The 23056-nt window shown below is 56.7% G+C and overlaps 1 protein-coding gene across 1 annotated transcript in view; it reads right to left on the bottom strand.

Annotated features, from left to right (window-relative positions):
* The window catches only part of Prrx2 (paired related homeobox 2), a 56247-nt gene that overhangs the window by 1204 nt on the left and 31987 nt on the right, over positions 1-23056 (bottom strand). Inside the window, exons 2-3 of the mRNA XM_070014822.1 lie at positions 2109-2296; positions 771-949 (exon numbers count right to left, since the gene is read on the bottom strand). Of these exons, the coding sequence (XP_069870923.1) occupies positions 771-949; positions 2109-2296 (367 nt within the window). The remainder of the gene's footprint in view (positions 1-770; positions 950-2108; positions 2297-23056) is intronic.

Raw genomic sequence — 23056 nt, 5'->3', positions numbered from 1 at the left:
CCATTTTTGGCCCTTTGGTGGCTGGCTGGAGATAAAAACGTCATCGACTTCTCTGCCTGCGGGCTGACTTCGTACTGGTGCTCAGATCCTAGACTCTTGGGTAGCCAGGATTACAGGCGTGAGCTGCCAGCCCTGGGCACCCCTCCCCCCTTTTATTTGCTGGCTTTCCTGGCTGGACTGCGGTCCTCCTGAGAACAGAGCCTGCCGCCCTCCCACGCTCCTCGCCTGCCTGCAGGACGTAGGTGGCGTAGGTGGGATGAACACACCTGTCCAGGTAAGAGCAGGGCCGGGGAGATGCTTGCAAGAATGACTGAGTTCTCACAAGCCCACCACACTGCTTCCTGCAGCCCTGGGGGGGGCGCTGCACCCCTGGGGTTGTGATTTGGGGGCTCCCCCCATCTTCTCTGCATCACCGCCTTCCTTTCTGCCTGGCCACTTGGGTGCCTTCTCAGCTAGAATGTGAGGCCCTCGCCTGGAGGGCGGATGAGGGCCTTGGGAACATCCCCATGGGTGCTGACACCCTCCACCCAGGCCCCGCCCAGCACTTGCCCCGCCCCTGCCCCAGGCCCCGCCCCTGTACCCGGCCCCGCCCAGCACTGGGCCCCGCCCCTGCCCTAGACCCCGCCCCTGTAGCCCCGGCCCCGCCCAGCACTGGGCCCAGCCCCCGCCCCTGTTCCCCCTGGCCCCGCCCAGCACTGGGCCCCGCCCCTGCCCCAGACCCCCGCCCCTGTCCACTCACCGCCTCTCCATCGCGCGCGCTCCCCGCTCACCTGTAGGGGGACGACGCTGGCCAGGAGAGGTAATCGGGACTCAGGCCGGTGGGCCGGGGCGCCACGGGCTGCTCGATGGCGGCCTCCTGGCTGTAGGATTTGAGCAGCGAGGCAGAGCGGTTGGCCAGCATGGCACGTTCATTCCGGCGGAACTTGGCCCTGCGGTTCTGGAACCAGACCTAGAGCGGCAGGTGTGGTGAGCCGGGCTCAGCCAGACTGGGAAGGGGAGGGGGGGTCCCGGCCCTGCACTAACCCTGGGCCTAAAACCAGAGAACACTGCTTGGGAAAAGTCTTTGTGCTAGACACTGGGGCATTTCACAAAAATACTTCTGGTGGAACTGGGGATCAAACTCAAGGCCTGGTGTTTGCAAGTTCAGCACGCTACCAACCTGAGCCATGCCTCCAGCCTGGTTTTCGCGTTGGTCATTTTTGAGGTAAGGTCTTGCTTTTTGCCCAGGGGAGCCTCGATTGTGATTCTATTTGTGCTTCACCACCTAGCTAGGGATAACAGGTGTGTGCTGCCTAACCAGCCACTGGTTGAGATGGAGTCTCTCAAACTGTTCTGCCCCTGGCTGGTTTTGAAAAATGATTCCTGGTTCTCCAACTCTCAGGTAGCTAGGATTACAGACAGGCTTGAGCCATGTGCTCTGACCAGGACCTCACACCTGTAATCCTAACTACTCAAGAGGCTGAGGAGCAAGGTTCCAAGCCAGCCTGGGCAGGAAAGTCCATAAAACTCTTACCTCCAATGAACCAGTAAAAAGGTGGAAGTGGAAAGAATGTCTCTGTAGTAGAGACCTAACCAGCCTTAATGAAAAAGCTAAGGGACAGCACCCAGGCCTTGCATTCAAGTCCTAGTACTGGCAAAAACCAAAGCCAAGCCGGGCGCTGGTGGCTCACGCCTGTAATCCTAGCTACTCAGGAGGCTGAGATCTGAGGATCGTGGTTCAAAGCCAGCCCGGGCAGGAAAGACCGTGAGACTCCTATCTCCAATAAACCAACAGAAAACCGGAAGTGGTGCTGTAGCTCAAGTGGTAGAGCGCTCACCTTGAGCTGAAGAGCTGAGGGACAGCACCCAGGCCCAGAGTTCAAGCCCCATGACCGACAAAAAAACAAAAAAACCAAAGCCAAAAACCTCCCTGTGAAGGACTGGGTATTTACTGCAGGGAGGAACCTGAACACAGAAAGGTAAAGTAACCTGCCCCAGATCACACAGCTAGTTTGTAGCCAGGCTGGGCTTCGAACTTCAGCACTCCTGCTTTTTCACAACCTGGGTGAATGGCGGCGGCCTGGCAGGGCACAGGCTCCCACAGGTGACCCTGGATGGGCGGCGCTCACCTGGACGCGGGCCTCGCTGAGGTTGACGCGCCGGGCCAGCTCCTCACGCACGAAGGCGTCGGGGTAGTGTGTGCGCTCGAACACACGCTCCAGCGCCTGCAGCTGGCTGCTGTTGAACGTCGTGCGGTTCCGCCGCTGCTTCTTCTTCCGTTTGGCCGAGCTGCCGCGGCTGGGGCTGAGACATTCACCTGCGGAGAGGCATAGGGGTCAGTGTGGCGGCCGGCGGCCCTGGTGTCTGCAGGATCACTGTCCACCGCCACTCAGCAGATTCCACCGTGGCTTTCCAGTGTCTTCTGCTGCAGACGCATTTGGAGCCAGACCTGCAACACCCCTATACTCGTCCCCTCCCTCATGGACTGGTCCACCCATCCATCTGTCCCTCTGTCCATCCATCTATCCACTTACCCTTCCATCCATTTTTCTGGGGGGTGGGTCATTACCAGGGCTTGAACTCAAGGCACTCTACAACCAAAGCCACAGCTCCATGTCTGACTTTTTTGGTAGTTAAAGAGGGTCACAGAGTTTCCTGCCTAGGCTGGCTTCAAACAGTAATCTTCTGATCTCAGCCTCCTGAGTATCCAGGGGTGAACCACGGGCACCCACGCACACAGCCATCCATGCTTTGAGGCATATACACTGTATTACTGGTGCCTGGTACGTTCTCTTGAATAGTAACAATCATTACCATGCTGAGCAGTCGTGCTCACAGGTGTCCACTAGATGGCGCTGCCGCCCTCATGTGCATAGGTGCACACAGAAGCTCAGGACACAGGGTTTGGCCCAAGATCGAGCCTCCAGTGCAGTCCCAGGGCAGCGCCACACAGGACAGCCTTTGGCGTGCATGGTGCCCCGGTGCCAGCGCCCTGCTGGGGACAGGACAGTCATTCTGAGTTCATCACCAGGCCGAGTCTGATGTTGCAGTGCTTTGGGTTCTGTGCTATGCCAGGGGCTGGCCAGGGCTCAGAGGGACACAGGGCAAGGAGAAGGGCCCCTTTCCAGAGGAGGGTGCTTGAGCTGGGGCTGAGGGTCATAGCCAAGAGCCTGAGAGCAGTGGCCAGGAAGCTGCCGGGGCTCAGCCTGCGGCAGGTGGTGCAGAGCGCAGGTCTGGGAAGCAGAACCCCACAGAGCCCTGGCAAAGGCATGGTGCCCGCTTTTCCCGGGACATCACCTGGGCCTGTCCCTCCCAGAGCACCATGGACACATGAAATGTATCCAGTGACTCACACCTGTAATCTCAGCTACAAGTAAGGCTGAGGTGGGGGGGGGGATTAAAGTTCAAGGGCAGCTAGGCAGGAAAAGCTTGTGAGATTACCATCTCTACTGAGATCCCAGTGTGGTAGCACAAGCCTGTATCCTACCTACTATGGGGAGCCCGAAAAAGGTGGATTGTGGTGCAGGCAGGTGCTTGGCTGCCAAGGGAGATCTGATCTCAAAAATATCCAGCACAGAGCCTGACTGGTGTGGCTCTGTCATCCTAGCCACTCAGGAGGCTGAGACCTGAGGATCATGGCTTGAAGCCAGCCCAGCCAGGAAAAGTCCAAGAGATTGTCATCTGCAATTAACCACAAAAAGCTGGAAGTGGAGCTGTGGCTCAAGTGGTAGAGTGCCAGCCTTGGGAAAAAGAATAGGGGTGGTACCCAGGCCTGGGGGTATCACCAAGCCCTAGTGCCAGCACGCGCGCGCGCGCGCACACACACACACACACACACACACACACACACACACACACACACACACAGAGCACAAAAAAGGAGGCAGGAGGTATGGCTCCACAGCGAGTGTGCCTGCCCAGCAAATACAAGACCCTGAGATCAAACCCCGAGTTCAGGGCTGGGAAGGTGGCTCAGTGGTAGAGCGCTTGCCTTGCATGTATGAGGCTCAGGGTTTGATTCCTCAGCAGCACATAAACAGAAAAAGTGGTGCTGAGTGCTAGCCTTGAGCTGAAGAGCGAGGGACAGCACCCAGACCCAGAGTTCAAGTCCCAGGACTGACAAAAACAAACAAAAGAAACCCCAGGGCTGCCTAAATAAATAAATAAATGCCCAGGGGCAAAACTGCAGATATGTCACCCTCCCCGCTGCCTCCACTCTTCATTGCCCCTCCTCTGGGAAGTCTTCCCTTATTCCCCCAGTCCCCATGGAACACCCCCTTCCTCATGTACCTGCTTTTCTTACTTAAAAGGCAGAGTGATAAACCTGCATATCAAGGCAAAGCACCAAGCCCCACGCCCCATGGTTCACCAGATCACAAGTGCAAATCTAAAAGCCTGCCTGGCAGGATTCGTGCCGTGCACGCAGGGGCCTCCGCTGGCCTGTTTTTCTTCCCTGATATTCGATTTCCTTCCACCTTGGTTCAGCAATGCATTCTCAGGAATATTTCTCCAAAAGACATCTCCCTCCCTCCCTCCTTGTTCTGTATTTGCTCTTTTCTTTTTTAACTGGTGCCTAGAAGTTGAACTCAGGACCTGATCCTCAGTGGACTTTCTTGCTCACAGTTGGTTCTCTACCACCTGAACCGTGCCTCCAGCCCAGCATTTTGCTGGTTTCTTGGAAATGGAGTCTCATGGATTTGCCTACCCAGGCCAGTTTGGAACCGTGATCCTCCAGATCTCAGGCTCCTGAGCAACAAAAATGGTGGCATGAGCCACCAGGGCCTAGCTTAGTACTGGCTTTTGTCCCAACAACTTCTGGAACTTCTAGACCACCTCAGGCCTGGCAATGGGTACTGCTCGATTGCTTTTGCTTACTTATTTTAAGGTGCTGAGGATGGAACTCGAGGCCCTCACTCATATGAGGGCTGCACCCAGCCACGGCGCTACAATCCCAGCCCAGAGTCAGGGAGGGGGTGCTATGGTTCACAGTAGAGGTCGGGGTGCTGCTAATGATCCTCCAACACGCAGGGCAGGCCCCTATCACAGGTTATATGCTCCAGAATAACAGCAGGGAGGCGGGAGGACCGAGGCTGGCACCCCTAGTTTAGTGTGGTGAGCCTTTGGGGAATTCTTGCAAACACGGCAGAGGCGGGAGGGCTGGGCAGGGAGGGCCGGGCAGGGAGGGCTGGGCAGGGAGGGCCGGGCAGGGCTCGGGGGGCCTGCAGGGTGGGCCTTCCCCCCGGGCAGTGCGAGATGGATGAGCATGAAGTGAAGATGGAGGCTGGAGGTTGGAAGATGGAGGATGGAGCCCCGTGTCCCTCCCCAGCACGGAAGAAACCTGTGCTGGGCACCAAAAACTGGGGGCTGCAGGGGGGGGTATAAAGAGCCAGAAAGCAGAGATGGAAGCTTCTAGAAGTCCAGCCACTCCAGACCTGCCCTCCTTCAGGCAGTGCTGCTTGGGCACACGCCCAACGCAGTAGGCATTTCAGCCAAAAAAGGAGAGTTTTTCGGGAAATTTCTGAGCAATTCCAAACCCTGGGGGGTTGAAAGCCATTTTGCACTGTCCCCCCCTCCGCCCCCCCCCCCCCGTCCCCACGCAGGGGAGGAATCCCTGGCTGTGGTGCTGGCCGCTGTTCCCCCCACACCCAAGACCCTGAACAACACTGAATGGTGTTCACAGACACTCCCTGGCCAGCCCCTTCCAGAGAAGATGCTATGTCAGCGTTTGTGTGCACATTCACATGCATGTGCGCACGCGCCAGTCCTGGGGCTTGAACTCAGGGCCTGGGTGCTGTCCTTGAGCTTTTTTGGCCTGCTCTGTCCAAGCAAGCCTGAGCCTCAAAGTCTCTTTTTTGTTCAATAAAGGCTCCTCCTTTCTTGGAGATTAAAAAAAAGTCCAGGGCTGGGAAGGTGGGTTAGTGGTCGAGTGATTGCCTGCATGTATGAAGCCCTGGGTTCCATTCCTTAGTACTACATACACAGAAAAAGCCAGAAGTGGCGCTGTGGCTCAAATAGTAGAGTGCTAACCTTGAGCCAGAGAAGCTCAGGGACAGTGCCCAGGCCCTAAATTTGAGCCCCAGGACTGGCAAACAACAACAAAAAACAAAAAACAACAACCAAAGTCCAATGCTGGGCATTGGTGGCTCACGCCTGTAATGCTAGCTACTCAGGAGGCTGAGATAAGAGGATCATAGTTGGAGGCCAGCCCAGGCAGGAAAGTCTGTGAGCTTCTTATCTCTAATTAATCAGTAAAAAGCTGGAAGTGGCTGAAGTGGTAGGGTGCCAGCCTTGAGTAAAAAAAACCCATGTGATAGTATGAGGTCCTGAGTTCAAGCCCCACCAGCACTACCAACAAACAAGAGTCTGAAACCTCTTCTATTTGAACCAGACATTGAGACCCCAGGAGACCTGGTGAGGAAGGGAATGCATTCAGAGGGAAGACGCTTGCGGCCGGCACCCTCTCCCGTACACCCCCATGACATCAGCCCCAATTTCATCCTCCTGTCAAAACGGCCAGTGTATAATTTTCTGCCATGAAATTATTTCACACTCACCATTTATTTGGCCAACTGCAAGCTAAAGACATTTAAAAGCTCTGTTCTAGGACAAATGATCAAGAGTCCCCCTCACACCCCCCCCCACCCCTGGTTTCTCTTATTTCGAGTAATTAAGGGTCTAAATAGTCTGGAGGGAATTAACTGTAAATTCTTCTGAAGACAAATAAACTCAGCCTCTTCCAGCCTGTCTTTCTCAAGCTGTGGAGAAACACTGTTTGTTTTTGCTTCAAATAGAGTCAGTTTGCTCCTGACCCCAGGGGCCGGGGCCAGATCCAACCCAAATAAATAGCTTTTATTAATTAGCATTAATTCTAACCAAATAAGCAGTCTCTTCCCCCCCCCCCCCCGCCCCCCAGGTGCAGTTGATCGAGGCCAACCCCTGCTCCCTGGGACCCGGCTGAGGATTTCACAAATTAACACTGGGCTTTGTCAGAGGCTGCAGGAGTATTTATGGCTGGGGACACGGCTGGAAGGCAGGACTGGGCAGGCGCAGGCAGTGCGGCCTGGTCCTGGGCATGCAGGGTTGGCCTCTTGAGTCAGTCACTAGCACAGTGGCATGGCGCACGCATGCGCACACAGGGTTCTGGGCCACCTCCCCCAGAAAGTCCTCCCCGCAACCACTCAAACTCCCAGAGTCCTGTGCGCTCCAGGTTAGAGCTCTGACCCATAGCAGGGCAAGCGTGGCCAGGCAAGCAGTGGGCTGGAATGGCTTTTCTGTCTCCTTGGCACAGGTAAACCAAACCATTGAATGAATGAATGAATGAATGAATGAATGAGGACTCGGGTGTCTGCCCTGCTGTCCAGAGCAAGTTCCTCCTTGTGATGGGTGGGGTGGGAGGAGGCTGGCCACTGCAGTCACAGCCGGAGCAGCAGTGGACACCTGACATCTGAACCCCCTCTCCCCCAATGGGGAAAGACCAGATGGGGGCTGGGGGGCGGGGGCAGCCCAGCAGGTTAAGATCCCAGGTTCAGGGGCCACTGCTGCCTGGGACAGAGTCAGGAGCCCAGTGTGAAAGACGCTTCAGCCAGTTTGGGGTGGTCTTGGAGGCTGGCAGGAGCTGGGGTCCCTCGTGTCCCCCCAGAGCCCCATGCGGTGCCCCAGTCTCTATGAGGTCAGGGGCCTCATTCTTTTTTTGTTTGTTTTTGTTTTTGGGTCCGGTCATGGGGCCTGAACTCTGGGCCTGGGCACTGTCCCTCAGCTCTTCAGCTCAAGGCTAGCGCTCTACCAGTTGAGCCACAGCGCCACTTCCGGCTTTTTTCTTTTTGCTTATGTGGTGCTGAGGAATCGAACCCAGGGCCTCAGGCATGCAAGGTAGGCGCTCTACCACTGAGCCACCTTCCCAGCCTCAGGGGCCTCATTCTTAAAGGCATGGGATATTTCCATGGGCCACTAGATGCCCAGGAACCCCCAAGGAAGAGGCCAGCGTGTCTTTAGCAGGGAATAGTCACCCCTGCCCACCTCAGAGCCTTTGCACATGCTGCTGCCTCATTTGGGCACTCTTCCCCAGCCCACTGCTCTTCTTTACTAATGCTTACTGGACCTTCAGGGCCACAATTGGGGGCCTCTTCTTGGGGGGTATGCATATGTTTATAGATCGATGATCCCAGCTACTTAGGAAACAGGGATAGGAGGATTGGTATTGGAGACCAGCTGGAGCAAAAACATTACCAAGACCCTGTCTCAAAGAACAAGCCAGGCTTAGTGGCGTATACCTGTATAGCAATCCCAGCTAGTCAGGAGGCAGAAATAGCAATATCTCAGTCCTCCTTGTCACAAAGGGGAAACACACACACACACACACACACACACACACAAAGAACCTATCTGAAAAATCACTGAAGAAAGGGCTGGCAGAGTGGCCTATATAGGAAGCACCTGCCTAGCAACTGTGGGGGCCTGAGTTCAAACCCCAGTATTTCCAAAAATAAGTAACTATTGGAAGCTGGGTGCTGGTGGCTCACGCCTGTAATCCTAGCTACTCAGGAGGCTGAGATCTGAAGATGGCGGTTCAAAGGCAGCCCGGGTGGGGGGGGAAGGGGGGGGTAGGGAAATATCTCCAATTAACAACTCAAAACTTGGAAGTGGAGTTGTGGCTCAAATGGTAGAGGGTTAGCTTTGAGCACAAAAAGATTCAGGGACAGCATCCAGGCCCTGAGTTCAAGCCCCATAATTAACAATTAAATGCATTAATAACTATTGAGGTGGTGCTCACACACCAAATACCCTGGACATACTAGAAATCATTTCCCTGCACGCTTGAAGCCCGTGAATTACATCTCAATAAAGTTACATAGAACAGAAGGGAACAGAAAGAAATCTGGGGTGGAGAGGAAATCAACGAAACTCTCCTTCCCCGCCCTCCCCCCCCTGCAGATCACCAGCGCTCAAGGCTGGGTAGAGCTGGAAGGGGTGACAGCAGGGAAACCAGGGGGTTTCAGACGGGGCGGGGCTCCTCATGGTGGGGGAAGCCAGAGCCCCACTCAGGGAACATTGCCAGGACATAGGCAGCGCTCCACCACTTGCACCACAGCACCACTTCCGGTATTCTAGTGGTTAATTGGAGATAAAGACTTTCTTGCTTGGGCTGGCTTCTAACCATGATCCTCAGATTTCAGCCTCCCAAATAGCTAGGATTATAGGCGTGAGCCACTGGTGGGGGCAAAGGTCCCTCAAGGGCAGCCGGGAAGGCCACAGCCCCAGGCGCCCAGGTCCCCCCTGACCGCGGCCCTCCTGCACCAAGACCAGGGCTCAAGGTTCCAGGAGCCTCTGGCCACATTGTGGTCAGCCCTGACTCCAGTCCCGAGACCCCCAGCCCCAAGATCCAGACAACAGGGTGCAGGGCTAGTGGGGAGCAGAGTCACCGGGAGGGAAAGGAGCAGAGCTTCTCCAAATCCCGCTGGAGAAGGGGTTCACGCCTGTCCGGCTGGTTGTAATCGAAGGCCGATGGCCAAGTGCCAGATTCATTGTAGAACCCCCGAGGTAATGAGGGGCAGGAGTCTGCCTCTCGCAACCATTTCCAGACCAGTGAGGTTGCTGCTTTGGACCAGTTTTCAGGTTTTTCGTTTTTAGGGTGTCTGGGTCTCTCCCAGGCTGCAGCCAGCAGGGAGAGGGCTGGCCACAAAGGTGTGTGTGTGTGTGTGTGTGTGTGTTTTAGGGTGTCTGGGTCTCTCCCAGGCTGCAGCCAGCAGGGAGAGGGCTGGCCACAAAGGGTGTGTGTGTGTGTGTGTGTGTGTGTGTGTGTGTGTGTGTGTGTGTGTGTGTGTGTGTGTGTGTGTGTGTGTGTGTGTGTGTGTGTGTGTGTGTGTGTGTGTGTGTGTGTGTGTGTGTGTGTGTGTGTGTGTGTGTGTGTGTGTGTGTGTGTGTGTGTGTCCTAGACTTGAATTCAAGACTGCTCTTTTTTTTTTCTTTCTTTTTGCCAATCCTGGGCCTTGAACTCGGAGCCTGGGTGCTGTCCCTGAGCCTCTCTGTGCTAGCACTCTACCTACCACTTGAGCCACAGCGCCACTTCCAGTTTTTTCTGTTATGTGGTACTGAGGATTCGAACCTAGGGCTTCATGCATGTAAGGCAAGCACTCTACTACTGAGCCACCTTCCCAGCCCCTCTTTTTAAAAATTTTTTGGGGGGCTGCTAGAGCTTGAACTCAGGGTGGTCTCTGTCCTTCAGCCTTTTCACTCAAGGCTGGTGCTCTGCTACTTGAGCCATAGCTCCACTTCCAGCCTTTTGGTGATAAGGGTCTCAGGGACTTCCCCCCTGCCCACGCTTTGAACCACAATCCTCAGATCTAAGCCTCCTGAGTAGCTAGGATTACAGGTGTGAGCCACCAGGGCCCAGCTCACACCCACTTTTGACTGCCTCTTTAGCCACACAAGGCTAATAGCTGCCTCACTTAATCTGGGATTTCTAAACCTGCCTGTTTCCCAAGGAGTTCATCCTACATAGCTCATCCCCCCCCCCAGCACTTTCCACAGCCCCACTTGATTGAACAGGTAGACCCACATAAGTCTGAAAGGGGATTCCCCAGGCCCAGGGAGGTGGCTGCCTGAACTCCAGCTTCTCCACTGAGCAACCCTGAGGAAGTTAGCGGCTCTCTATACCCAGCTTTCCCTGATAGCAGCTGGGGCAAAAGCAAGGTCCGCCTTATCATAGGCTGATAGAATTAAATGAATGAATGTAGCCAAGTGCTGGGGCTCACACCTATAATCCTAGTGATTTAGGAAGCTGAGATCTGAAGACCCTGGTTCAAAGCCAACCTGGAAGATAAAGTCTGTGTGACTCCATCCCCAAAATAATCAGCAAAAGCCAAGCTGGAGGTAAAGCGTCAGTCTAGTAAGCAGGCTGAGGAAGCGTGAGTCCCTGAGTTCAAGTCCCAGTTGTAGTAGCAGCAGGAGCAGGAGGAGAAGAGGAAAAGAGAAGGAGAAAGAGAAGGAGGAGGAGGGGGGAGGAGGAGAAGAAGGAAGAAAGAATGCAAGTAAAATTCTTAAAACTGTCTGGGACATGGTGCCAAGACCAATGAATGGTCCAGATCCCATGTAAGCAAACCTCTTTAAACCGGAGTGTCTCTCTTTTTTTTTTTTTTTTTTTTTTTGCTAGTCATGGGGCCTGAACTCTGGGCCTGAGCCTGGGCGCTGTCAGCTCTTCAGCTCAAGGCTAGCGCTCTACCACTTGAGCCACAGCGCCGCTTCCGGCTTTTTCTGCTTATGTGGTGCTGGGGAATCGAACCCAGGGCCTCAGGCATGCGAGGCAAGCGCTCTACCACTGAGCCACCGTCCCAGCCCGCAGAGAGTTTCTGTGTAGTGGAAAACTGCACTGTGGAGAAGCAGCAGCCTCCTTCCGCGCCTGGCACAAGGAGGTCTCCTGACTAAGTGGCGCTGTCAGTGCGGCCTCTCCCTGGTCTCCCCAGCCGCCGGTCCCGGCACTCCCGGTGGGGACGGGCTCTGCAGACAGCCGTGCTTTCCTGCCCCACAGCACATGGGGGAGTGGCCCTGGCTGGGCTGGTGCCCCCACACCTCGGTCACCTTTGTGAGGACGAGGCAGGCTGATTTCCCTTGGACAGGCAAAGCCTCCTAATGGGTGACCCCCACATGCGCTGGCCTCCAAGGGGCTGGGGCCCCTCCATCTCATCTAGGGTCTCCCACACACCCTGGTGGGCTTGGTCCACCTGGGTGAGGGGGTCCTGGGGGCCCCGGGGCGTGAAGAGCAGGGCGCCTGGGGCGCAGGCGGGGGTGCTGTGAGGCTGGACCCTGGCACTCTGGAGGGTGACGGCCCCCACCCCGCGGTTCCGCCCCGTCTGGCCTCCGGGCGGCCCCACACCCGCCTTGGGGGAAGTTCTGACTCACTGCTACGAAAACGCCTCATGCACAAACTTAAAAATCAAACTGGGGAGGGGGGTCCCCAGCCTCTGGGGTAGGGGCTGCGTCTCCACAGGGCAGGGGTCCCTGGCCCCGTGCATGCCTGGGCTGGGCCGTCCAGGATGAGACACAGGGGGTGCGGGGCGCATGGGGTGTGGGGTGCGGGGCGCAGGGGGTGAGGGACGGGTGCGGGGCTCAGAGGGTGGGGGCGCATGGGGTGCAAGGGTGTGGAACGCATGGGGTGAGGGCGCTTGGGGTGCAAGGCTGAGGGATGCATGGGTGAGCGGGATCGGGGTGCGGGGCGCAGGGGGTGCGGGATGCAACATGGGGTGAGGGGTGGGGACTCAGAGGGTGGGGACGCATGGGGTGAGGGACCGGGTGCGGGGCTCAGAGGGTGGGGGCACACGGGGTGAGGGACAGGGTGCGGGGCTCAGATGGTGGGGGCGCATGGGGTGAGGGACCGGGTGCGGGGCGCAGGGGCGCGGGTCACCGGGGGTGCGGGGTGCCCGCCGCCCCGCCGGCCCCGCCCCGCCATGTGCGCGCCAGCCCGTGCGTGCGAGCGCGCCCGTCGGGGCGGCCAGAGCGGCGCCGCCGCACATCTGGTTCCCGGCGGCCGCTGGCGCCGGCCTCGCCGCAGACCCGCGGCCCAGACGCGCTCGCGTTAATGGCCCGGCGCGCCCAGCCCCGGGGAGTCGCCCGCCCTCGCCACCGGCTGCCCGGGCGCAGGCCGACCCCCACCGAGGCCGGGCGCTGCCAGGCGGGGAAACTGAGGCTGCCCCCCCCCCCGCCTCCGTTAATAACTACAGACCTGGGGCCCAAGGTTCAAGTTGGAACATTGCGGCCGCCCACGTGGGGCGCCCCCCTCCGGCTCTTTCCTGGGGACCCTCTGGGGACGGGAGGCTCTGCAGGGCAGCCTGGGAATGTGGGGCCTCCAGCCACAGGAAAGATGGTTGCTTGGGGATCCCTTACCTCCCCTCCATATCCAGCCCAGCAGCAGGGCACTCAGGGCCACCCTCGATTCTTTGTTACTGGGGGTGGGTGGGCTTGAACTCGGGGCCTTGTCCTGGCTCACTGGAGTCCAGCCACACCTTCCCCCCTGTTTTCTAGCTGGTTAAGTGGAGGAGTCTTATGGACTATTCTCCATGATCCTCTGGACCTCGGCCTCCTGAATAGGAAAGATTACAGGTGTGAGTCACGGGTGCCTGGCTTCTTGCTTGCTTGCTTCCTCCTCCATCACTTGATTTTTTTTGGGGGGGGGGGGCGGAACACAAGGTCTCACTATAGAGTCCAGACTGGCCTCAAACTCACACTCTTCCTGCCTTGGCCTTCCTAGTGCTGGGATTACAGGCACGTGTTAGCCTGTGAATGGGACAAGTGTCTTTCCGTGTTCTGTCAGGTAGGACTAATTCTGTTTTGGGGAGGGGTTCTTGGTATCTCTAGGAACAGCCCCTCCCACTAGGCTGGAGTAAACAATCGTAGATTTGGGCTGTCCAGCAGCAGCATCAGGTGGAGGCCCCAGCCTTCCACTGCCTTGAGCTAAACACTGGTCCTTGCATGGAATTTGTCCATGGCATGGCCCTCTGTCCCCTCCTCTCTGTGGAGGGGGCTTTACTGGGAGGTGTGCCCACATCAAAGGCTCTCACCCACCCTTACACGGATAAGGAAAGTCTCCCTGCCCCCAGCTGCTTACACAAAGGCCTGTGTAGAACTTTCCTATTAATACCCCTTGAATTCACATGGACTGCCTGTTAACTGGGCCTGTCAGAAACTCTGGATTTTAGAACAAAACCACTTTCAAAGGCTTGGGGCCTGCAGGTAATAATCTTTCCCATGGTCACAGTGAACATGTCAGACATCCAAATGGGCAGGGAGAGAGGCCTTTTTACTTTCCAGCCACGTCCTGCATTAAAGGTTCCAAGCTGGTGGAGCCCCCCCCCCCCCCCCGCCTCCCAGCAAGGATGTAGGGGCCTGGGATTGGAACTCAAGCCACCCAAGGAGAGGGTCGGCTTCTCAGACCCTTGCTTTCCTCCCCAGAGGGCTCCATGTAGAAGAAGCCAAGCTGCAGTCTGGTCAAGAGGGATCTGGAGCCAGTGACAGAAAACCCAGGAGGAAACCACTTCCATCTGTCTGTCTGTCTTTTGTCTGAACAACAGAACAACAGAGCTCGTAGCCAGGTACCAGTGGCTCACGCCTGTCATCCTAGCTACTCAGTGAGGTTTGAAGCCAGCCAGGACAGGAAAGTCCATAAGACTCTTATCTCCAATTAACCACCAAAAAGCCAGAAGTGGAGGTGTGGCTCAAGAGATAGCACTCCAGGCTAGAGCAGAAAAGCCAAGGGAGAGCATCCAGGTCTTGATTTCCAGCCCCCATCCAATATGAAAGGAGTGAGACTCAGCCACAAGACAATTCTCACAGACTGCGCCTGTATGACTCTGTAGGCTGGTTGAGGGCCTCTTGCTGGAGATACCAAGGGCACAGTCTTGGGGTATCAGGTAGCTGAGCTCCAGCTCTACAGCTGTGGACTCCTCACTCCAAATGAGCCTGTTTTTCCTCTGCAGGGTGGCTACAGAGGTAAGTAGGCTCAGCAGGGTCCAGAAGGGAGAAGTCTGCAGGTGGGCGGGGCATCTCGCTTCCCAGCCTTTTCATTGGAGCCTGGCCTGCCCCGCCCCCCAGAAGAGTTCCACATCCAGACTCTCATTATTCCTAAGAGGAGCCTGGGCTGGCCGCTTGGTGATCAGCCTGGAGGACCGACTGGCCAAAGCCATCCAGCCATTGAGGGGAACCAGCAGGATTCAAAGCAAACCAAGTGCACTTCATACTGAAGTCTGGACTGCTCTAGAAGCTCAGAGCAGAACTGGAAGAAAAAGGGGACAGGAAGTCTGAGCCTGGAGTGACAGGAATGCGCTAAAGGCCACAGGGGTGTCTCCCTGTGCTAGAACACCAGCACCCCCGAAACCTCAGTACATGCCAGGCCTCGTGAGACCAAATCTGGAAGCTCCACATATGGAGAGGCTTCGTGTGAAGCACTAACTGTGATTCAGGGCCGTTCAGGAGATCCTTCTCTCCCAGTTGTGAGCAATATCAGGGCCAGGAGGCCCCCTGAGGCCAGCCAGGGTCCCTGCAAGGGTCCAGAGAAGCCACACCCCACACCCATTTCAGCCAATCCGCACCCAGATTCTCTCTGTCACTGTGATTGGTTCAGAGCTGGGCAGGGACCCAATCAAAAGTACAGTGAGACTTTTGCTGGGACTTCACACCTCAAATCTGCAGTGAAGGGCTGGGAAGGTGGCTCAGTGGTAGAGCGCTTGCCTTGCATGCCTGAGACCCTGGGTTCGATTCCTCAGCACCACATAAGCAAAAAGAAAAAAGCCGGAAGTGGCGCTGTGTCTCAAGTGGTAGAGCGCTAGCCTTGAGCTGAAGAGCTGAGGGACAGCGCCCAGGCCCAGAGTTCAGGCCCCACGACCGGACCCCCAAAAAAAAAATCTGCAGCGAGGGCAGCACAGATGCGCCCTCTCCTCTGCTCCCAGCCCCGCCCCTGCCACATGGGTCTGTGGGTCGCTAGCCCAGCTAGGCCAACAGGTGGCATTTTGCAGGCTGCTTGAGGGGTGGGGGCTCCCCTAACAATCCTGCCTTGGGAGACCCCAATTAGGGGCACTCTGGAGTGGACTTGAACCCCACCTCTGCTGAGTGGGTGCTGGCTGGGTAGCTTTGGGGTGATGACACCCCACTTATAATGGCAAGCTTCCCAAGGCTGAGAGGAGGATGTCTCCCAGTGTCTGCCCAGGAAAGGGGGAGCGGGAGGGGGAATCTCGAGTGCTTCTCACTGAAATGCGGGAATGTGGACCTCCTTTCATCAAGGGGGGGGACGCCTGGTGTGGGAGCCCTTAGTGGGAGCTGATTCGCTGCGGTAGTGAAGGGAGGGACTCTCAGGAGGAGGGTGACTTCACCCTTCACGTTCAGGGTGCCTTGGCAGGCCCTGTTACAGCGAGTGGAGGGGACGGTGAAGCCAACGGCTTGATGGAGCCCGGAAAGCCAAGCCCAACCCAACTATCCCTCACCCTGCCCTCCACCCACGCTCTTGTCGGTCTGCTGTGCCAAAGGCTGTGTGGGTTGAGGATACCCGAGCTGTCCCCTGAGGAAGGGCAGAGGCTTGTCGAGAGGGGTGTAGACCCCCCAAAATCTCGGCCCTGACAGTGGGGTAAACAGCTCCGCCCCAGGGTGGGCTGGGGTGGAGAGACGGAGTTTTTCCTTAATATGGGCCTAAGTACTGAGAAGTTGCGGGTCCTTGGGGATCTGCAGTTGCCAAGGATATGGCGTCATCATCACCCCACTTTCCAGAAGAAGCAATTGAGGCTGGGAGGTCATAGCCCCTTGGGGAGAGGGGGGAGAGGACACTGATTCCCTGGCAGAGCCCCGGACCTCCCCTTCCAGGGACACCTCTGGCAAGTGATGGCCACAGCTCCAAATCAGGGGTATGCCTGTCCCCGTGGGAAATCAGAAAGGAAAATTCTAGATGTGGAGGGCAGCCCCCTCCCCCACACCACCACTGATGGGCGGTGAAGAAGGTGGTGAGCGGTCACACAGCAACAAAGCTGCCAGCGACTCCCCCAGGCCTGAGTCCCGTGGGGGGCGGGTGGCCTCACCCCGGCTCTCCAGAGCAGAGCTGGTCCCCTCTGGCCAGGGCCCCCCCCCATCCCGTCTGGCCCACCCGCCCTCAGACCTCCCCCCCTTCACTCAGAGTCCATCTGGTTCTAGTTTGGGGTGGAGGGCGGGCGGAGGTTTATGGAGAAGCTGAGAGCTGGCACCCAAACCCAGATGTTCACCCCTTTCCTCGGTGCCCCCCAGCTCTGTGCCTTTCCCTCCTCTGGCAGGACCTAGGAGGCTCCTGATCAGCAAACCCCAGCGCCGCTTCGCATTGGGGGGATCTTGCTTTGACACTGAGGTCCTGGGTAAAGGAGGACCATGCAGGACGGCACAGAAGCTACGCCTGGCTGTCTGGGAGCGTGTGCGCATGTGTGGGCCTGGGCGTCCCAGGCCTGGAGTCTGGCAGGCTGGAGGCGAGCACGCATGTGCCGACCTAGTCTGCACCAGGCCCCGGAGTCTGCACATGTGAAAGTCAGGCGTGTTATCCACAGATCTCCTAGAAGTTGCAATTAATCTCTAATTTGAATTTTTAACCTCAAACACCACATTATAAAAATAGTTGTGCTGTGTTTTAGTGATGGTGTTGGTCACGAAATTAGACATGGTTACTTGGGAAATAGAGCACGCTGCCTCCTTTCTGCACAGGGGCGGCGGCAGTGGTGGGGTCCAGCCGCAGCCAGGCTGGGCTGTGGACAGGGGTGTCTGTCTTGGGGGATTTGGGCCACCAGGCAATCATCAGGGCAGGTGCAGAGCAGCTGGATCCTGAGGGCTGGGAACACTGAGGCAGAGAGTCAGCTGTGTGTGTGTGTGCGCGCACATGTGTGTGCACTTGTGTGTGTGCATATGCGCGCGCACCAGAGCCCTAAGCTTTTTTGCTCAAAGCTAGCACTCTGCCACTTGAGCCACAGCTCCACTTCCAGCTTTTTGCTGGTTAATTGGAGTTAAGAGTCTAACAGACCTTCCTGCACTGGCTGGCCTTGAACTATAATCCTCAGATCCTAGCCGCCTGTGTAGCTGACAGGCGTGAACCTCCTGGGCCTGGCAGCTTGTCCCCCTTTGAATACCAGCAAAGCCCCAGCACCAGCTCTGTGGGACATGGAATTCTGATCCACTCTCTGCTCCTAGGAGCCACTCCAGAGTAGCTCTCCATCTGGGAAGGAAGTCTCCCCTCCTCCCAGCAATAAAGCAAGCCACCACCCCTGGTGGGGCCCCCACCCACCTCCTCATCCTCTCCTCCCAACAGCCAAAGGCCCCAGGGGCAGCGCCCAAGCCCACACCCACACCCACTTTGCCAAGGCGGAATGGGAGGCTCGGGGAGAGAAATGGTTTCCCCAGATCACTCAGCAAGCAAGACAGAGGTGGAGGCCAGAATCTCGTAGCCCAGCCAGACCACACCCATCACGTCCCACCCCCAGAACGGTTGGCCCTCCCACCCCAGAGGACCCAAGGGAACTATCTGGGGCTGATTCTCAGTTCTTTCTGGCTGCATTGGGACAGCTGGGAGGGCCCTCCGTCCCTGCCCAAGGATTTTGCCTGCTGCCTGCCTGAGCCAGGAACAGCCCTGCTCCAGTGTGGGGAACCTTCTCACTCAGCCTCCTCTGAAGGAGGCGGGGCTGAAGGAGGCGGGGCTGGAGGAGGCGGGGAGAGGGCAGAAGGGGCTCAGCCTGAGGCTCCAACCAGCAGAAAGGGGGACAAGAGGAGTACAGGAGGGGCAAAAAGAGAAACTGAGGCCTGGAAGGTGGCTCACTGGTAGAGTGATTGCCTAGCATGCATGAGGCCCTGGGTTCGATTCTTCAGTACCACATACACAGAAAAAGCCAGAAGTGGTGCTATGGCTCAAGTGGTAGAGTGCTAGACTTGAGCAAAAGAAGCTCAGGCACAAAGCACAGACCCTGAGTTCAAGTCCCCAGGACTGGCAAAAAAGAAAAGAAAAGAAACTAGCTCAAGTCTCAACTTCCCAATCTGGAAAACGGATCCATAGACTGTCTATATAGCCAGGTGCTGGTGGCTCACTCCTGTAATCCTAGCTACTCAGGAGGCTGAGATCTGAGGGTGGCAAAGTGGTACAGCATAAAGAGGCTCAGGGACAGCACCCAGGCCCTGAGTTCAAGCCCCATAGGGGATGGATACAGGATCTGCAGCCTGACTGGCCAGGACAGCCTTCCTCCTCGCGTTAATGATGTTTCTACCCGAGTCACTGTAGACTTGTAACACTCGATCCTGGCGTTAGGTAGTAAGTTCATCACCAGCCATGGTTGCTCAGGGCCTCTGTGCACATGCTCCTCCGCTACCCTCCCAGATAGGTGCAGTGGGTCTCGCAGACAGGGGTGGGTGAGCCTGCCCTGCCTCTGGCTGGAGTCGGCTCCTAGGCCTCCCCACTCCCAACTCAAGATCTGGGCTTCCTGAAGTAGTTCAGACCTCAGACTGAGGTAGACCAGCCCAGATGGCCGGGTAGCGGTGAGTGAGACAAGGATATCCCAGGAAGCTCGGGACTACAAGGACACAACTTTGGTCCCCACACCAGCCGCTGGCTCCCCACATGCTGGGAGACCCTTGCTTATAGCAAGGGCTCCTGGGGAGAGGCTGATGACCCCAGGACCTCCTGTTCCAGCTCCATTCTGCAGTTCCGTTTCCTCTAGGAGGCAGACAAGCTAGGGGTCATAGGCCCTCAGAGTAACCAGGACAGCTCCTTCACTCTAGCCCTACCTGTCCCTGCGTCCTGCAGGGACCCATGATGCCACTCCCCACTTTCCACACCTTGACAGAGAGACTAGAAAGTGGTCCCCTTAGCTGGGCACCAGTGGCTCAGGCCTGTCATCCTAGCTACTCAGGAGACTGAGATTGGAGGATTCCAGTTCAAAACCAGCCTGGGCAGAAAAGCCCAAGAGACTCTTATCTGTACTTAGCCAGTAAAAACAAAGCAACAACAACAAAAACAGAAGCGGAGGTATGTGGCTCAAGTGGAAAAGCTCCAGCCTTCAGCAAAAAAAAAAAAAAAAAAAAATTGAGGCTAAAAGACAATACCCGGGCCCCAAGTTCAAGCCCCAGTACCAACACAAGAAACGAAAAGAAAAAGTGGCTTTTTATCTCCCAATTCCATCCAGACATGAAATTTCCAACCCCTGCCACGGGATTCTTTAAACAAGCCTGCTTTCGGCTGACATTAGAGCCCTGCCTTTTCTTTTTTTCCTTCCCTGTGAAACAAGAGCAGTCCATTTTTACTTCTTGTCTCCGGCAATTTCCCGCTTGGAGCCCTGACAGTCTCCTGGCTTGGCTATGGTGGCCAGCGAGCTGACGCTGCTGGAGGATCTGGCCTTCCAATTAAAACATCATGTCGCTAGGAAACACAGTTTCACCCCATCCCTGCCCCACAAACACAGAAGGACCCAGAGTCCCCTCCCTGATTAGATCAAGGTCAACTCAGGTGGATGCAAGAAAAAAGGAGCCCAGATTCTGGCCCTGTGGCCCTCTGAATGTGGGATCACTGAGTCTTCCCGGGGTGACCCAGGGGATGGTGTCAACTTTCTGGGCTTCTGTTTTCTCAGCTATGATAGGATAATGCTGTTCCTCACTCATAAGATCCTATATGGGAGCACTAGGAGAATGAATGAATGGATGAATGAATGAGTCCCACCAGCTTTCTTAGAGGTAGAGAATGGAGCCTATCTTGGTAGGAAGGGGGAACATGGAGTAAAATGTTAGTCTCTTAGAATAAGGCAAGAAAGCCAGGCACCAGTGGCTCACGCCTGTCATTCTATCTTCTCAGGAGGCTGAGATCTGAGACTCGTGGTTCAAAGACCATCCCAGGCAGCAAAGTCTGTGAGATTCTTATCGCCAATAAACCACCAGAAAACCAGAAGTGGCGCTGTGGCTCAAGTGGTAGAGCGCTTGCCTTGAGCTGAAGAGCTGAGGGACAGCGCCCAGCCTAGAGTTCAAGCCCCAGGACCGGAAAAAAAAAAAAGAAGGCAAGATGTCTTCGAGATGCGTTCTCTGGTTTTCGCTGCGGTCTGGAATGTAGCCCTTCCTCCTCCAGGTTTGAACTGTGAGACCAGACTTTGGGTTCCAGGAGGCACCAGGCCTGCGCAGCTCTGACCTGGAAAGTCTGCAGCTTGAGGCCTCTCCGGCTTCCAAGGAGTGGGGGTCACAGACAGGGCTTTGCAGAGCCGCCAGCCTCCACGTGGGCAGGGAGAGGTCCCCCTCTCTCATATAAGCACCCCTTGGCTGGGAGTCCTCCAAGGGCTGGACTGTGTCTCATCACCTCTGAGCCTTGGGCTGCAGGGTCATTCAAAGTGTATTGTAGGGTTGGGAAGGTGGCTCCGTGGGTAGAGTGCTTGCCTCGCATGCATGAGGCCCTGGGTTTGATTCCTCAGCCCAGCATCAGCAGAAAAAAAGCCAGAAGTGGTTCTGTGGCTCAAGTGGTAGAGCGCTAGTCTTGAGCTGAAGAGCTGAGGGACAGCGCCCAGGCCCAGAGTTCAGGCCCCAGGACAGACAAAAAAAAAAAGTATATTGTAGCCCGACACTGGTGGCTGATGCCTGTCATGCTAGCTCCTCAGGAGGCTGAGATTTGAGAACTGAAGTTCTAAGTCAGCGAAAAGCCAGAAATGGAACTGTGGCTCAAGTGGTAGAGAGCCAGCCTTGAGTGTAAAAAGCTAAGGGCCTTGAATTCAAGCCCCCACCACCATCAGCATGGGTGCATTTGCATGTGCGTGCGCGCACACACACACACACACACACACACACACACACACACACACACACACACACACACACACACACACATATGCAAAAAAAAGTGTGTCCTGGACTCTGGGTCTAAGAAGAAGCCTGGCTTCTCCACTGGCTGTGTGACTTGGAGCCAGTCACTAAACCTCTCTGTGAAAACTCTCTTTCAGAGTACTTCTACCTGCCAAGCATTCTGCAACTACTCCTTCTCACACCTCACAAACCTCCCTGCGGGGGCCCGATCCTCCTCCCTGCATGGGGAGCACAGAAGAGGGACATGCCAATGTCACATGGCTGGTCTGGGACCAGCCAGGCCTGTGCCACGCTTACAGTGGAGAGCTGCAATCCAGGGACACGTCCTTTGCATTTCTGAGTGCAAAGTGTTTCAGAGGAAACACTGAGGCAGAGAAAGAAAAGGAGGAGATCCTGGGGCCCACGGGAGCCGGCCAGGGCCTTGGCGCACAGAGGGGCCCCCAAACCTGCGCCCTGCACGCCGGGCTGCCACGGCCCATCTTGAGAGCATTAGGGGCCTCTGTGGACAGCTGTTTTGTGTTACGTGTTATTTGTTAGTCTAATGAGACGAGGTGCGCCGGCTTTCAAGACGCGGTCTGCGTGCTGCGGGGGTTTTATATGGCGGCAGGGAGCCCACGAGGCCCCTGCCAGGCCCGCCCGCCCGGCGGCGCCCGCTTTGATTCTGACGTTCGCAACCATCGGCGTGGTAATTCCAGCTCTGGTTAAATGTCATTTTTAATAACGCCATCTCTGGGGTGTGCATGTCTGTGCCCACAGCAAAAAAGGAAGGCTAGCCACGGGGGAGGTGGGGGAAGGGGGGAGGGGACCGCAGCTGAGAGGCCAGGCAGGGAGGTGGGGGGAGGGGGTGCTGAGGACAATCTGGGGAGAGATGGCTGTCTCCTGGGGGGGGGACAGTGGATGTCCAACCAAAAGTGGCCTCTCCAGGGGAGCTGGGAGGTGTGACGAGCAAAATGGGGGTAGGATAGGCAGGAAGGGTGGGCAGGAGGCCAGAAGATCTTTCCAGAGTGGCAGAGATCCTCCGCTCCGGAGTGAGGTTCCTGGCTGGCCCAGCTCCTCCCTGGCTCTGTGATGCTGGAGTCAGACTCGCCCCTCAGGATGCCCCTCACCCCGTGGGCACAGTCTGAGTGCCACACAGCGAAGGCCCACAGCTTCCCCCTGCACCGCACAGCGCGGCTTCCAGCCCGGCCAGGCTTCCCGGGCCTTGGGGCCTGGCCCCGCCTCTCCTGTACACTCAGTCCTTCTGGATTCTCCAGATCTTCCCAGCCTTATTTCCACGGGGCATCTGCCGGGTCCCTCCCCACAGGGTGGTTTCCTACTTGGGTAAACTGAGGGCAAGGGGGTGCAGCCTCAGCTCTGGGAGAGGCTTCAGCAGAACACAGAAAACACCCCGTGGGCATCAGACGTGCTGTCCAGCTGTGGGCCCCGAGGGATGCAATCCTCGGGCCTAGAAACCAGCATTTCAACCAGCTTCACAGGGCTAACTCTGCGACTCCCAGGGCCTCAAAACCATGGCAGAGCCGGGCACCGCGGCTCACACCTGTAACCCAAACATCTGAGGATCAAGGTTTGAAGCCAAGCAGGTCGGACAAATCTGAGAGACTCCTATCTCCAATGAACCAGCCAAAAGTGGGAAGTGGAGCTGTGTGCAGTGGTAGAATGCCAGGCTTGAGTGAAAATGCCCTGAGTTCAAGCCCCAGGACCAATACAAAATAAATAAAACAAAGCAGAAATAAACAGTCCACCCTTCATTTACACACGAGGAACGCAGGCC

The sequence above is a fragment of the Dipodomys merriami genome, unplaced genomic scaffold (genome assembly GCF_024711535.1).
Source record: "Dipodomys merriami isolate MVZ:Mamm:240054 unplaced genomic scaffold, mDipMer1.0.p SCAF_11, whole genome shotgun sequence".
Lineage (NCBI taxonomy): Eukaryota > Metazoa > Chordata > Mammalia > Rodentia > Heteromyidae > Dipodomys > Dipodomys merriami.
Note: the sequence above shows the minus strand (reverse complement) of the source record. Positions and strands in the feature narration are given on the sequence as shown.